Source organism: Oncorhynchus keta, unplaced genomic scaffold (genome assembly GCF_023373465.1).
Source record: "Oncorhynchus keta strain PuntledgeMale-10-30-2019 unplaced genomic scaffold, Oket_V2 Un_scaffold_3531_pilon_pilon, whole genome shotgun sequence".
In the NCBI taxonomy this organism is placed as follows: domain Eukaryota; kingdom Metazoa; phylum Chordata; class Actinopteri; order Salmoniformes; family Salmonidae; genus Oncorhynchus; species Oncorhynchus keta.
In genome coordinates this window covers 237351-252500 of record NW_026290920.1, presented here as the reverse complement: position 1 = coordinate 252500, position 15150 = coordinate 237351, and the positions used below count along the sequence as shown (strand labels likewise).

Sequence of the window (15150 nt, the reverse complement as noted above, 5' to 3'; positions counted from 1 at the left end):
TGTGTTTATTTTGACTTTGTTGTTGAGACTGTGCCCCACCCTCCCCTCCACCCACTGTCATTACATTGAGAGAGACCTCTGCTATCTCCCCAGCACTCCACTCTGTTACCATGTGATTGGACATTGTTTGGGTTGGGAGAAGCCTTTGCCTCATCCACGTATTGACACACTGACTGTGTGTGTGGCTGCGTGTATCTACCATCCAAACAACCCTGTCATTTTTGTTTTCTTCATTGTGTGTTTTGTGCATGTGTTGTGTAGTGTGTTGAAGGCTATATGGATCTCCTCAGCCCAAACTGTGTATCTGGAGCTCTCAGGTCCAACAAGGTAGTATCAAGGTGTCTGTCTGTACAGTATGAACTGGTACCTGCTCAGGGCTGTGTAAGTTTCTCTTCGAATCACTTGGCATGCTTCACCTCACCATTACTACTCACTAACCCAACACTACCAGGGTTTTCCAGAGCTTCACCTCACCATTACTACTCACTAACCCAACACTACCAGGGTTTTCCAGAGCTTCACCTCACCATTACTACTCACTAACCCAACACTGCCAGGGTTTTCCAGAGCTTCACCTCACCATTACTACTCACTAACCCAACACTACCAGGGTTTTCCAGAGCTTCACCTCACCATTACTACTCACTAACCCAACACTACCAGGGTTTTCCAGAGCTTCACCTCATCATTACTACTCACTAACCCAACACTACCAGGGTTTTCCAGAGCTTCACCTCACCATTACTACTCACTAACCCAACACTGGGTTTTCCAGGGTTTTACTACAGGGTTTTCCAGCTTCACCTCACCATTACTACTCACTAACCCAACACGACCAGGGTTTTCCAGAGCTTCACCTCACCATTACTACTCACTAACCCAACACTACCAGGGTTTTCCAGAGCTTCACCTCACCATTACTACTCACTAACCCAACACTACCAGGGTTTTCCAGAGCTTCACCTCACCATTACTACTCACTAACCCAACACTACCAGGGTTTTCCAGAGCTTCACCTCACCATTACTACTCACTAACCCAACACTACCAGGGTTTTCCAGAGCTTCACCTCACCATTACTACTCACTAACCCAACACTACCAGGGTTTTCCAGAGCTTCACCTCACCATTACTACTCACTAACCCAACACTACCAGGGTTTTCCAGAGCTTCACCTCACCATTACTACTCACTAACCCAACACTACCAGGGTTTTCCAGAGCTTCACCTCACCATTACTACTCACTAACCCAACACTACCAGGGTTTTCCAGAGCTTCACCTCACCATTACTACTCACTAACCCAACACTACCAGGGTTTTCCAGAGCTTCACCTCACCATTACTACTCACTAACCCAACACTACCAGGGTTTTCCAGAGCTTCACCTCACCATTACTACTCACTAACCCAACACTACCAGGGTTTTCCAGAGCTTCACCTCACCATTACTACTCACTAACCCAACACTACCAGGGTTTTCCAGAGCTTCACCTCACCATTACTACTCACTAACCCAACACTACCAGGGTTTTCCAGAGCTTCACCTCACCATTACTACTCACTAACCCAACACTACCAGGGTTTTCCAGAGCTTCACCTCACCATTACTACTCACTAACCCAACACTACCAGGGTTTTCCAGAGCTTCACCTCACCATTACTACTCACTAACCCAACACTACCAGGGTTTTCCAGAGCTTCACCTCACCATTACTACTCACTAACCCAACACTGCCAGGGTTTTCCAGAGCTTCACCTCACCATTACTACTCACTAACCCAACACTACCAGGGTTTTCCAGAGCTTCACCTCACCATTACTACTCACTAACCCAACACTACCAGGGTTTTCCAGAGCTTCACCTCACCATTACTACTCACTAACCCAACACGACCAGGGTTTTCCAGAGCTTCACCTCACCATTACTACTCACTAACCCAACACTACCAGGGTTTTCCAGAGCTTGACCTCACCATTACTACTCACTAACCCAACACTGCCAGGGTTTTCCAGAGCTTCACCTCACCATTACTACTCACTAACCCAACACTACCAGGGTTTTCCAGAGCTTCACCTCACCATTACTACTCACTAACCCAACACTACCAGGGTTTTCCAGAGCTTCACCTCACCATTACTACTCACTAACCCAACACTACCAGGGTTTTCCAGAGCTTCACCTCACCATTACTACTCACTAACCCAACACTACCAGGGTTTTCCAGAGCTTCACCTCACCATTACTACTCACTAACCCAACACTACCAGGGTTTTCCAGAGCTTCACCTCACCATTACTACTCACTAACCCAACACTACCAGGGTTTTCCAGAGCTTCACCTCACCATTACTACTCACTAACCCAACACTACCAGGGTTTTCCAGAGCTTCACCTCACCATTACTACTCACTAACCCAACACTACCAGGGTTTTCCAGAGCTTCACCTCACCATTACTACTCACTAACCCAACACTACCAGGGTTTTCCAGAGCTTCACCTCACCATTACTACTCACTAACCCAACACTACCAGGGTTTTCCAGAGCTTCACCTCACCATTACTACTCACTAACCCAACACTACCAGGGTTTTCCAGAGCTTCACCTCACCATTACTACTCACTAACCCAACACGACCAGGGTTTTCCAGAGCTTCACCTCACCATTACTACTCACTAACCCAACACTACCAGGGTTTTCCAGAGCTTCACCTCACCATTACTACTCACTAACCCAACACTACCAGGGTTTTCCAGAGCTTCACCTCACCATTACTACTCACTAACCCAACACTACCAGGGTTTTCCAGAGCTTCACCTCACCATTACTACTCACTAACCCAACACTACCAGGGTTTTCCAGAGCTTCACCTCACCATTACTACTCACTAACCCAACACTGCCAGGGTTTTCCAGAGCTTCACCTCACCATTACTACTCACTAACCCAACACGACCAGGGTTTTCCAGAGCTTCACCTCACCATTACTACTCACTAACCCAACACTACCAGGGTTTTCCAGAGCTTCACCTCACCATTACTACTCACTAACCCAACACTACCAGGGTTTTCCAGAGCTTCACCTCACCATTACTACTCACTAACCCAACACTACCAGGGTTTTACAGAGCTTCACCTCACCATTACTACTCACTAACCCAACACTGCCAGGGTTTTACAGAGCTTCACCTCACCATTACTACTCACTAACCCAACACTGCCAGGGTTTTACAGAGCTTCACCTCACCATTACTACTCACTAACCCAACACGACCAGGGTTTTCCAGAGCTTCACCTCACCATTACTACTCACTAACCCAACACTACCAGGGTTTTCCAGAGCTTCACCTCACCATTACACTAACCCAACACTGCCAGGGTTTTCCAGAGCTTCACCTCACCATTACTACTCACTAACCCAACACTGCCAGGGTTTTCCAGAGCTTCACCTCACCATTACTACTCACTAACCCAACACTGGGTTTTCCAGAGCTTCAACCTCACCATTACTCATCACTCACTAACCCAACACTACCAGGGTTTTCCAGAGCTTCACCTCACCATTACTACTCACTAACCCAACACTACCAGGGTTTTCCAGAGCTTCACCTCACCATTACTACTCACTAACCCAACACTACCAGGGTTTTCCAGAGCTTCACCTCACCATTACTACTCACTAACCCAACACTACCAGGGTTTTCCAGAGCTTCACCTCACCATTACTACTCACTAACCCAACACTACCAGGGTTTTCCAGAGCTTCACCTCACCATTACTACTCACTAACCCAACACTACCAGGGTTTTCCAGAGCTTCACCTCACCATTACTACTCACTAACCCAACACTACCAGGGTTTTCCAGAGCTTCACCTCACCATTACTACTCACTAACCATACACTACCAGGGTTTTCCAGAAATCACATTTGTAATATTCCTGGAATCAGGAAGGAATAAGAATCCGTAATCCTAAAACCAGGATTTCTGAAAAATGTAAGAATTTGGGGAAAGTTAGCATAATTTTGCAACCTTACCTACTACCTAACCTCACTGTCACTAACCCACTAACTCATCACTTCACCTCACCCCACTGACACGGTCTGTCACTAACCCACTACCTCATCACCTCACTGTCACTAACCCACTACCTCATCACCTCACTGTCACTAACCCATTAACTCATCACATCACCTCACCCAAATGTCTGTCACTAACCCATTACCTCATCACCTCACCCAAATGTCTGTCACTAACCTACTACCTCATCACATCACCTCACCCCACTGACAAGGTCTGTCACTAACCCACTATCTCATCACCTCAACCCACTATCTTTCACTAACCCACTACCTCATCACCTCAACCCACTGTCTTTCACTAACCCACTACCTCATCACCTCAACCCACTGTCTGTCACTAACCCACTACCTCATTATATCACCTCACCACACTGACACGGTCTGTCTCTACCCCCACTAACACACTGACACGGTCTGTCTCTACCCCCATTAACACACTGACACTGTCTGTCTCCACCCCCACTAACACACTGACACGGTCTGTCTCTACCCCCACTAACACACGGTCTGTCTCTACCCCCACTAACACACTGTCACGGTCTGTCTCTACCCCCACTAACACACTGACACGGTCTGTCTCTACCCCCACTAACACACGGTCTGTCTCTACCCCCACTAACACACGGTCTGTCTCTACCCCCACTAACACACGGTCTGTCTCTACCCCCACTAACACACGGTCTGTCTCTACCCCCACTAACACACGGTCTGTCTCTACCCCCACTAACACACGGTCTGTCTCTACCCCCACTAACACACGGTCTGTCTCTACCCCCCTACTATCCCCACTACACGGTCTGTCTCTACCCCCACTAACACACGGTCTGTCTCTACCCCCACTAACGCACGGTCTGTCTCTACCCCCACTAACGCACGGTCTGTCTCTACCCCCACTAACGCACGGTCTGTCTCTACCCCCACTAACGCACGGTCTGTCTCTACCCCCACTAACGCACGGTCTGTCTCTACCCCCACTAACGCACGGTCTGTCTCTACCCCCACTAACGCACGGTCTGTCTCTACCCCCACTAACGCACGGTCTGTCTCTACCCCCACTAACGCACGGTCTGTCTCTACCACCCACTAACGCACGGTCTGTCTCTACCCCCCACTAACGCACGGTCTGTCTCTACCCCCACTAACGCACGGTCTGTCTCTACCCCCACTAACGCACGGTCTGTCTCTACCCCCACTAACGCACGGTCTGTCTCTACCCCCACTAACGCACGGTCTGTCTCTACCCCCACTAACGCACGGTCTGTCTCTACCCCCCACTAACGCACAGTCTGTCTCTACCCCCACTAACGCACGGTCTGTCTCTACCCCCACTAACGCACGGTCTGTCTCTACCCCCACTAACGCACGGTCTGTCTCTACACCCACTAACACACGGTCTGTCTTTACCCCCACTGACACACGGTCTGTCTCTACACCCACTAACACACGGTCTGTCTTTACCCCCACTGACACACGGTCTGTCTCTACCCCCACTGACACACAGTCTGTCTCTGTCTGGTCATTCCTTCTATAGCTGGGCCTAAAGTCTTTCATTCTTCTGCTGCTGGACCCATTCTTAATTTCTTCCTTAATACTATCATCCCCTCTGTAATAATGTCTTATTCCAGCCCCTCTTCCAGCTCTGACAGAGAGGTGTCACGTGGACCTAACCTGCATGTTCTCTCTGAGTGCTCACTGTGTCACTGCTGTGTGTGGCTGTGTGTCAGTGTAGGGGTGTTGTGATAGCGTGTGGCTGTGTTTGTATGTAACAGGTGTGTATGCTAAGACATTGTGTGTCTGTGTACAGTATGTATGTACCAGGTGTACTAAATGAGGGCGGGTGCTGTGATAATGTGTTCCAGGTGGAGGGAGACTTAGGCTACCCAGGAAGGAATGCTAAGATCATCCACAAGGAGTCTGACATCATCATGGCCTTCGCCATCAACAGGGTGAGAGACCTCTGCAGTGCACACAGACACCCACACACAAAGCTTTCCCATTTGATGAACATGGCACCTGAATGTCAAACTACGTCAGGTTGTAGAGTCCGACACCATAGAGAAATGAGTAGAGTGGATTCCATAAGACTGGCCAATAAGGCCACCAGTTAACATATAACAGTCTAAGCCCTGTCTAATTTTATACTTTTTTTTACATCTATTTAATCCCTTATTTTTGTCACTAAACAGTCTCCATATATACTTCCATAAATGATTTTAAACTGGTACCGGGGGACCTTCAGACTGGACTTGTGAGACCTGTGGATGTCCTAGAGCAGAACAGCCCATGTATACGTGTTCCTGAGTCTCACCTTTACACAGATCAGTGTTTAGCCCAAACTGTTGGGACCCTACAGACAGAAGTTGGCAGATCGGCAGTATCGGCTTCAGACCAGTCCCAAGACGCTTGTGGAGGTCGTAGAGCAAAACGGAGAACACCATCGTGTTCCTGAGAGTCTCCTCCGTAAAGGGATTTTTGTCCAAACCGTTCCGTCGCTACAGACGATTTTGTGAGAGTACCGATTTTGGGATGTCTCATGGTCTCAACACTGCTCTAGCTCTGTCACCTTTCACCCCAAATGCGGAAGTGTTACATAGGCGGATGCGGTGGAATGAGACACATCCAATGCAAAAGAAATTAGATCTGTAACTTAAAATGATGGATTTTTGTATTCTGCTAAATAGATTTCCACATGGGTGTGGACATCAGCCTTAGGGGGGTTAACACACAGTTCACCACATCTAAATGTTTCTGTATGTTGGAATGTCTCTACTCATTCAGATGATGTGGTATACATTTACTGGCCTATCTTCTCTCCCTCCCCCCTCTTCTCTCCCTCCCTCCCCCCTCTTCTCCCCTCCCTCCCCCTCTTCTCCCCCCCCCTCTTCTCTCCCTCCCTCCCTCCCCCCTCTTCTCTCTCTCTCTCTCTCTCCCTCCCTCCCTTATCCCCTCCTCCCCTCTCTTCTCTCCCTCCCTCGTCCCTCCCCCTCTTCCCCTCTTCCCCTCTCTTCTCTCCCTCCCTCCCCCTCTTCTCTCCCTCCCTCCCCCCTCTTCTCTCCCTCCCTCCCTTATCCCCTCCTCCCCTCTCTTCTCTCTCTCCCTCCCCTCCCTCCCTCTTCTCTCCCTCCCTCTTCTCTCCCTCCCTCCCTCCCTTATCCCCTCCTCCCCCCTCTTCTCTCCCTCCCTCGTCCCCCTCCTCTTCTCTCCCTCCCCCTCCCCTTCTCTCCCTCCCCCTCCCCCCTCTTCTCTCCCTCCCTCATTCCCTCCTCCCCTCTCTTCTCTCCCCCTACCCTCTCTTCTCTCCTCTACCCTCTCTTCTCTCCCTCCCCCTCCCCCTTCTCTCCCCCCCCCCCCCTCTCCCCTCCCCTCTCTCCTTCTCCCCCCCCTCCCCTCTTCTCTCCCTCCCCCTCCCTCTCTCTCCCCTCCCCCTCCCCTCTCTTCTCTCCCTCCCCCTCCCCTCTCTTCTCTCCCTCCCCCTCCCCTCTCTTCTCTCCCTCCCCCTCCCCTCTCTTCTCTCCCTCCCCCCCTCCCCCTCTTCTCTCCCTCCCTCCCTTATTCCCTCCTCCCCTCTCTCCCTCCCCTCCCTCCCCCCTCTCTCCTCCCCCTCCCTCCCCCTCTCTCCTCCCCTCCAGGCTAACACCAATGAGATAGTGCTGGCGTCCACTCACGACGTGCAGGAGGTTGATGTGTCCACTCTGTTAGCTGCTCAGCCCTACACCTGGATAGGAGAGGACTTTGACAAGGAGTCACACAGGTCAGTACACTGTTACACACACATACACATATACACATATACATACATTGTGTTGGACTTCTTTCTCTCCTCAGTTCTGATGACGTGGACTACCGTTCTTCCCACACGAACGTTGCCCAGGCCTCCTCTACCCCGTCCCACTTCAACCCCAAAGACATGGCAGCCTCTGCATCCATGCCCTGGCTGGGGAGTGGGCAGACCAGCATGGGTGCTAGTGTGGTACGACACACAAACATCCTCCACTCACTCACACACACACACACACACACACACACACAAAACATCCTACACACACAAAACATCCTCCACTCACACACAAAACATCCTACACACACAAAACATCCTCCACTCACACACAAAACATCATCCACTCACACACAAAACATCCTACACACAAAAAACATCCTCCACTCACTCACTCACTCACACACATACACACACAAAACATCCTACACACACAAAACATCCTCCACTCACTCACTCACACACATACACACACAAAACATCCTACAGACACAAAACATCCTCCACTCACTCACTCACTCACACACATACACACACAAAACATCCTACACACACAAAACATCCTCCACTCACTCACACACACACAGATGCATAGTATAATCACACACAGACACACACACACATACATACAGTGTGTGTATATAAATACACTACCGTTCAGAAGTTTGGGGTCACTTAAACATTTCCTTGTTTTTGAAAGAAAAGCAGATTTTTTTGTCCATTAAAATAACATCAAATTGATCAGAAATACAGTGTTAATGTTGTAAATTACCATTGTAGCTGGAAACGGCTGATTTTTAATGGAATATCTACATAGGCGCACAGAACAAGAATAAACTGACGAGTTTCAGAAGAAAGTTATTTGTTTCTGGACATTTTTAGCCTGTAATAGAACCCACTAATTCTGGATCTCCAGATACTCAACTAGTCTAAAGAAGGCCAGTTGTGTTGCTTCTTTAATTAGAACAGTTTTCAGCTGTGCTAACATAATTGCAAAATGGTTTTCTAATGATCAATGACCCCAAACTTTTGACATTTAAGTTGAATGCATTCAGTTGGACAACTGACTAGGTGCAGTATCTCCTTTCCTACTTTCCATTTACTTGGACCTTGTCAGTGCAGTGTAGTCCAGTGAGAGAGGTAGTAGTCTGTACTGACCTGTAGAGGGACACAGTACTCAGGAGTCAAACCTCCGTCCCAGCCTGTCTGGCTCACAGCTCACCACTCTAAACTCAAGGTCCTGTCTGTTTATTATGAAAACCCCTCCCTATTGTCTCTCCCCACACTGCTCTGGTGTCATAGGAAATATGTGAAGCAGTACCTAGCAGAACTCATCAGAGTACTGTAAGACAGTACGGTTTAAAGCAAGCAGACAAACGTTCTTCTTTTAATGTCAGAAGTCATTGTCTCACCCTATTCCTCGCTCGCTGTGTCTGAACTGAGGCCCGCTAGCTGGACCTAGTCAGTCCAGTGAATATGGACACTGCTTTATCTATCTCAGGCCAAACAGACAGAGAGTTGAGGACTAAACAGGCTGGTAGATGAGTCTATGTTACCAGAGATAGGCAGTGTGTGTGTTTGTATGAGAGAGATGGGATAGTATCAACACACAGATACCCAGCTCTCACAGTGTCTCCTCGGCTGCCCAAGGTACAGGCCTGCGTCACCGCATCACCACTTCTCAAATATGTCCCCATTCAAGTGATAATTCTTCATGCTACAGTCAATATGGAGTACCTTGTACCAGAAGTATAAATATGTCCTATTCTAGGTGGTGAGTCTTGGTAAGGCCAGACTGTATGTGTAAAATAGGTCCCAGTTCAGATGATGAATCCCCTTTAGAGTGAAAGGTTGTAGAGTAGTTTTAATGAACTAAAAGAAAGACCTGCACACTGCTCTGGCCAGTATCACTTCAGTTTATGAAGCTGACGTATCAGCATGTTGGCCTTCATCCGAGCTGTTTCAGTTCAAAGAAATGTCCTAGTTGACTACTGAAGTCCGTAGTGTAGGGCATCACTGTGTATTGACTGAATTCTTTAAAGACTGAGGTTTCAAATGAAGTTTGATGTATTAGGTTATTTGAATGTTGTTTTTCAGATTATGAAGAGGAACCTGAACAATGTGAAGAGAATGACCTCCCACCCCATATTTCAGTACTGTAGGTATCATCTAATGAATACAGTACCAAATACCACTACTAGGTTATATACAGTATGCCACTACTAGGTTATAAACAGTATACCACTACTAGGTTATAAACAGTATACCACTACTAGGTTATAAACAGTATACCACTACTAGGTTATACACAGTATACCACTACTAGGTTATACACAGTATACCACTACTAGGTTATATACAGTATACCACTACTAGGTTATATACAGTATACCACTACTAGGTTATAAACAGTATACCACTACTAGGTTATACACAGTATACCACTACTAGGTTATATACAGTATGCCACTACTAGGTTATATACAGTATACCACTACTAGGTTATATACAGTATACCACTACTAGGTTATACACAGTATGCCACTACTAGGTTATATACAGTATGCCACTACTAGTTATATACAGTATACCACTACTAGGTTATATACAGTATACCACTACTAGGTTATATACAGTATGCCACTACTAGGTTATATACAGTATACCACTACTAGGTTATATACAGTATGCCACTACTAGGTTATACACTACCACTAGGTTATACACAGTATGCCACTACTAGGTATACTACTAGGTTATATACAGTATGCCACTACTAGGTTATACACAGTATGCCACTACTAGGTTATATACAGTATGCCACTACTATGTTATATACAGTATACCACTACTAGGTTATACACAGTATGCCACTACTAGGTTATACACAGTATGCCACTACTAGGTTATATACAGTGCCTTGTGAAAGTATTCGGCCCCCTTGAACTTTGTGACCTTTTGCCACATTTCAGGCTTCAAACATAAAGATATAAAACTGTATTTTTTTGTGAAGAATCAACAACAAGTGGGACACAGTCATGAAGTGGAACGACATTTATTGGATATTTCAAACTTTTTTAACAAATCAAAAACTGAAAAATTGGGCGTGCAAAATTATTCAGCCCCCTTAAAGTTAATACTTTGTAGCGCCACCTTTTGCTGCGATTACAGCTGTAAGTCGCTTGTGGTATGTCTCTATCAGTTTTGCACATCGAGAGACTGAAATGTTTTCCCATTCCTCCTTGCAAAACAGCTCGAGCTCAGTGAGGTTGGATGGAGAGCATTTGTGAACAGCAGTTTTCAGTTCTTTCCACAGATTCTCGATTGGATTCAGGTCTGGACTTTGACTTTGCCATTCTAACACCTGGATATGTTTATTTTTGAACCATTCCATTGTAGATTTTGCTTTATGTTTTGGATCATTGTCTTGTTGGAAGACAAATCTCCATCCCAGTCTCAGGTCTTTTGCAGACTCCATCAGGTTTTCTTCCAGAATGGTCCTGTATTTGGCTCCATCCATCTTCCCATCAATTTTAACCATCTTCCCTGTCCCTGCTGAAGAAAAGCAGGCCCAAACCATGATGCTGCCACCACCATGTTTGACAGTGGGGATGGTGTGTTCAGGGTGATGAGCTGTGTTGCATTTACGTCAAACATAACGTTTTGCATTGTTTCCAAAAAGTTCAATTTTGGTTTTATCTGACCAGAGCACCTTCTTCCACATGTTTGGTGTGTCTCCCAGGTGGCTTGTGGCAAACTTTAAACAACACTTTTTATGGATATCTTTAAGAAATGGCTTTCTTCTTGCCACTCTTCCATAAAGGCCAGATTTGTGCAATATACGACTGATTGTTGTCCTATGGACAGAGTCTCCCACCTCAGCTGTAGATCTCTGCAGTTCATCCAGAGTGATCATGGGCCTCTTGGCTGCATCTCTGATCAGTCTTCTCCTTGTATGAGCTGAAAGTTTAGAGGGACGGCCAGGTCTTGGTAGATTTGCAGTGGTCTGATACTCCTTCCATTTCAATATTATCGCTTGCACAGTGCTCCTTGGGATGTTTAAAGCTTGGGAAATCTTTTTGTATCCAAATCCGGCTTTAAACTTCTTCACAACAGTATCTCGGACCTGCCTGGTGTGTTCCTTGTTCTTCATGATGCTCTCTGCGCTTTTAACGGACCTCTGAGACTATCACAGTGCAGGTGCATTTATACGGAGACTTGATTACACACAGGTGGATTGTATTTATCATCATTAGTCATTTAGGTCAACATTGGATCATTCAGAGATCCTCCTTGAACTTCTGGAGAGAGTTTGCTGCACTGAAAGTAAAGGGGCTGAATAATTTTGCACGCCCAATTTTTCAGTTTTTGATTTGTTAAAAAAGTTTGAAATATCCAATAAATGTCGTTCCACTTCATGATTGTGTCCCACTTGTTGTTGATTCTTCACAAAAAAATACAGTTTTATATCTTTATGTTTGAAGCCTGAAATGTGGCAAAAGGTCGCAAAGTTCAAGGGGGCCGAATACTTTCGCACGGCACTGTACAGTATACCACTACTAGGTTATATACAGTATACCACTACTAGGTTATATACAGTATGCCACTACTAGGTTATATACAGTATGCCACTACTAGGTTATATACAGTATGCCACTACTAGGTTATATACAGTATGTGTACTATACAGCATACCACTACTTGGTTATATACAGCATACCACTACTAGGTTATATACAGTATACCTCTACTAGGTTATATACAGTATGTGTACTATACAGCATACCACTACTAGGTTATATACAGTATGTGTACTACTAGGTTATATACAGTATACCACTACTAGGTTATATACAGTATGCCACTACTAGGTTATACACAGTATGCCACTACTAGGTTATATACAGTATACCACTACTAGGTTATATACAGTATACCACTACTAGGTTATATACAGTATACCACTACTAGGTTATATACAGTATACCACTACTAGGTTATATACAGTATACCACTACTAGGTTATATACAGTATACCACTACTAGGTTATATACAGTATACCACTACTAGGTTATATACAGTATACCACTACTAGGTTATATACAGTATGCCACTACTAGGTTATATACAGTATGCCACTACTAGGTTATATACAGTATGCCACTACTAGGTTATATACAGTATACCACTACTAGGTTATATACAGTATGCCACTACTAGGTTATATACAGTATGCCACTACTAGGTTATATACAGTATGCCACTACTAGGTTATATACAGTATGCCACTACTAGGTTATATACAGTATGCCACTACTAGGTTATATACAGTATATTCAGTGTGCCACTATACAGCATACCACTAGGTTATATACAGTATGTGTATATACAGTATACCACTACTAGGTGATATACAGTATACCACTACTAGGTTATTTACAGTATATACTAGGTTATATACAGTATACCACTACTAGGTTATATACAGTATGTACTAGGTTATTTACAGTATACCACTACTAGGTTATATACAGTATACCACTACTAGGTTATATACAGTATGCCACTACTAGGTTATATACAGTATGCCACTACTAGGTTATATACAGTATGTGTACTATACAGCATACCACTAGGTTATATACAGTATGTGTACTATACAGCATGCCACTACTAGGTTATATACAGTATGGGTACTATACAGCATGCCACTACTAGGTTATATACAGTATGTGTACTATACAGCATACCACTAGGTTATATACAGTATGTGTACTATACAGCATACCACTAGGTTATATACAGTATGTGTACTATACAGCATACCACTAGGTTATATACAGTATGTGTACTATACAGCATACCACTAGGTTATATACAGTATGTGTACTATACAGCATGCCACTAGGTTATATACAGTATGTGTACTATACAGCATGCCACTACTAGGTTATATACAGTATGTGTACTATACAGCATACCACTAGGTTATATACAGTATGTGTACTATACAGCATACCACTAGGTTATATACAGTATGTGTACTATACAGCATACCACTAGGTTATATACAGTATGTGTACTATACAGCATACCACTAGGTTATATACAGTATGTGTACTATACAGCATACCACTAGGTTATATACAGTATGTGTACTATACAGCATACCACTAGGTTATATACAGTATGTGTACTATACAGCATGCCACTACTAGGTTATATACAGTATGTGTACTATACAGCATGCCACTACTAGGTTATATACAGTATGTGTACTATACAGCATACCACTACTAGGTTATATACAGTATACCACTACTAGGTTATATACAGTATACCACTACTAGGTTATATACAGTATACCACTACTAGGTTATATACAGTATACCACTACTAGGTTATATACAGTATGCCACTACTAGGTTATATACAGTATGCCACTACTAGGTTATATACAGTATGCCACTACTAGGTTATAAACAGTGTGTGTACTATACAGCATACCACTAGGTTATATACAGTATGTGTACTATACAGTATACCACTACTAGGTGATATACAGTATACCACTACTAGGTTATTTACAGTATACCACTACTAGGTTATATACAGTATACCACTACTAGGTTATATACAGTATGCCACTACTAGGTTATATACAGTGTGTGTACTATACAGCATACCACTAGGTTATATACAGTATGCCACTACTAGGTTATATACAGTATGCCATTACTAGGTTATATTCAGTATGCCACTACTAGGTTATATACAGTGTGTGTACTATACAGCATACCACTAGGTTATATACAGTATGTGTACTATACAGTATACCACTACTAGGTGATATACAGTATACCACTACTAGGTTATTTACAGTATACCACTACTAGGTTATATACAGTATACCACTACTAGGTTATATACAGTATGCCACTACTAGGTTATATACAGTATGCCACTACTAGGTTATATACAGTATGTGTACTATACAGCATACCACTAGGTTATATACAGTATGTGTACTATACAGCATGCCACTACTAGGTTATATACAGTATGTGTACTATACAGCATAACACTAGGTTATATACAGTATGTGTACTATACAGCATACCACTAGGTTATATACAGTATGTGTACTATACAGCATACCACTAGGTTATATACAGTATGTGTACTATACAGCATACCACTAGGTTATATACAGTATGTGTACTATACAGCATACCACTAGGTTATATATTATGTGTACTATACAGCATACCACTAGGTTATATACAGTATGTG

General features: G+C 44.5%; 1 protein-coding gene and 2 long non-coding RNA genes across 99 annotated transcripts in view; 2 read left to right on the top strand and 1 right to left on the bottom strand.

Annotated features, from left to right (window-relative positions):
- Positions 1-15150, top strand: part of dmxl2 (Dmx-like 2) — a 137406-nt gene that overhangs the window by 111283 nt on the left and 10973 nt on the right. For 40 of the 43 annotated variants that reach the window (XR_008131806.1, XR_008131801.1, XR_008131802.1 and 37 more), the window contains 5 exons: positions 262-327; positions 5941-6027; positions 7711-7832; positions 7907-8051; positions 9954-10014. Coding sequence is in view for 2 of the 43 variants with exons in the window: in XM_052515879.1 (XP_052371839.1) it covers positions 262-327; positions 5941-6027; positions 7711-7832; positions 7907-8051; positions 9954-10057; positions 10108-10114 (531 nt within the window). In the remaining 41 variants the exon portion in view is untranslated. Of the gene's footprint in view, positions 1-261; positions 328-5940; positions 6028-7710; positions 7833-7906; positions 8052-9953; positions 10058-10107; positions 10130-15150 lie in introns of those variants that run through there. The other 3 variants (XR_008131830.1, XM_052515880.1, XM_052515879.1) reach the window with 2 other exon arrangements.
- On the bottom strand, positions 334-4852 carry LOC127928688 (uncharacterized). 49 transcript variants are annotated; one of them, XR_008131880.1, is made up of 8 exons: positions 3769-4852; positions 3243-3348; positions 2925-3030; positions 2501-2765; positions 1865-1917; positions 858-1811; positions 682-734; positions 334-628 (listed from the first exon to the last, which is right to left on the bottom strand). It is a non-coding gene; the product is annotated as an uncharacterized LOC127928688 (long non-coding RNA). The 49 variants fall into 49 exon arrangements; XR_008131857.1 differs by lacking the exon at positions 682-734 and having other exon boundaries at positions 805-1811; positions 3769-4321; positions 4361-4852; XR_008131841.1 differs by lacking the exon at positions 682-734 and having other exon boundaries at positions 805-1811; positions 2713-2871.
- LOC127928692 (uncharacterized) lies at positions 10463-14789 on the top strand. Of its 7 annotated transcripts, none has more exons than XR_008131898.1 (4): positions 10463-10506; positions 10712-10761; positions 12853-12952; positions 14208-14407. It is a non-coding gene; the product is annotated as an uncharacterized LOC127928692 (long non-coding RNA). The 7 variants fall into 7 exon arrangements; XR_008131903.1 differs by lacking the exons at positions 10463-10506; positions 14208-14407 and adding exons at positions 10513-10556; positions 14754-14789; XR_008131902.1 differs by lacking the exons at positions 10463-10506; positions 14208-14407 and adding exons at positions 10513-10556; positions 14462-14728.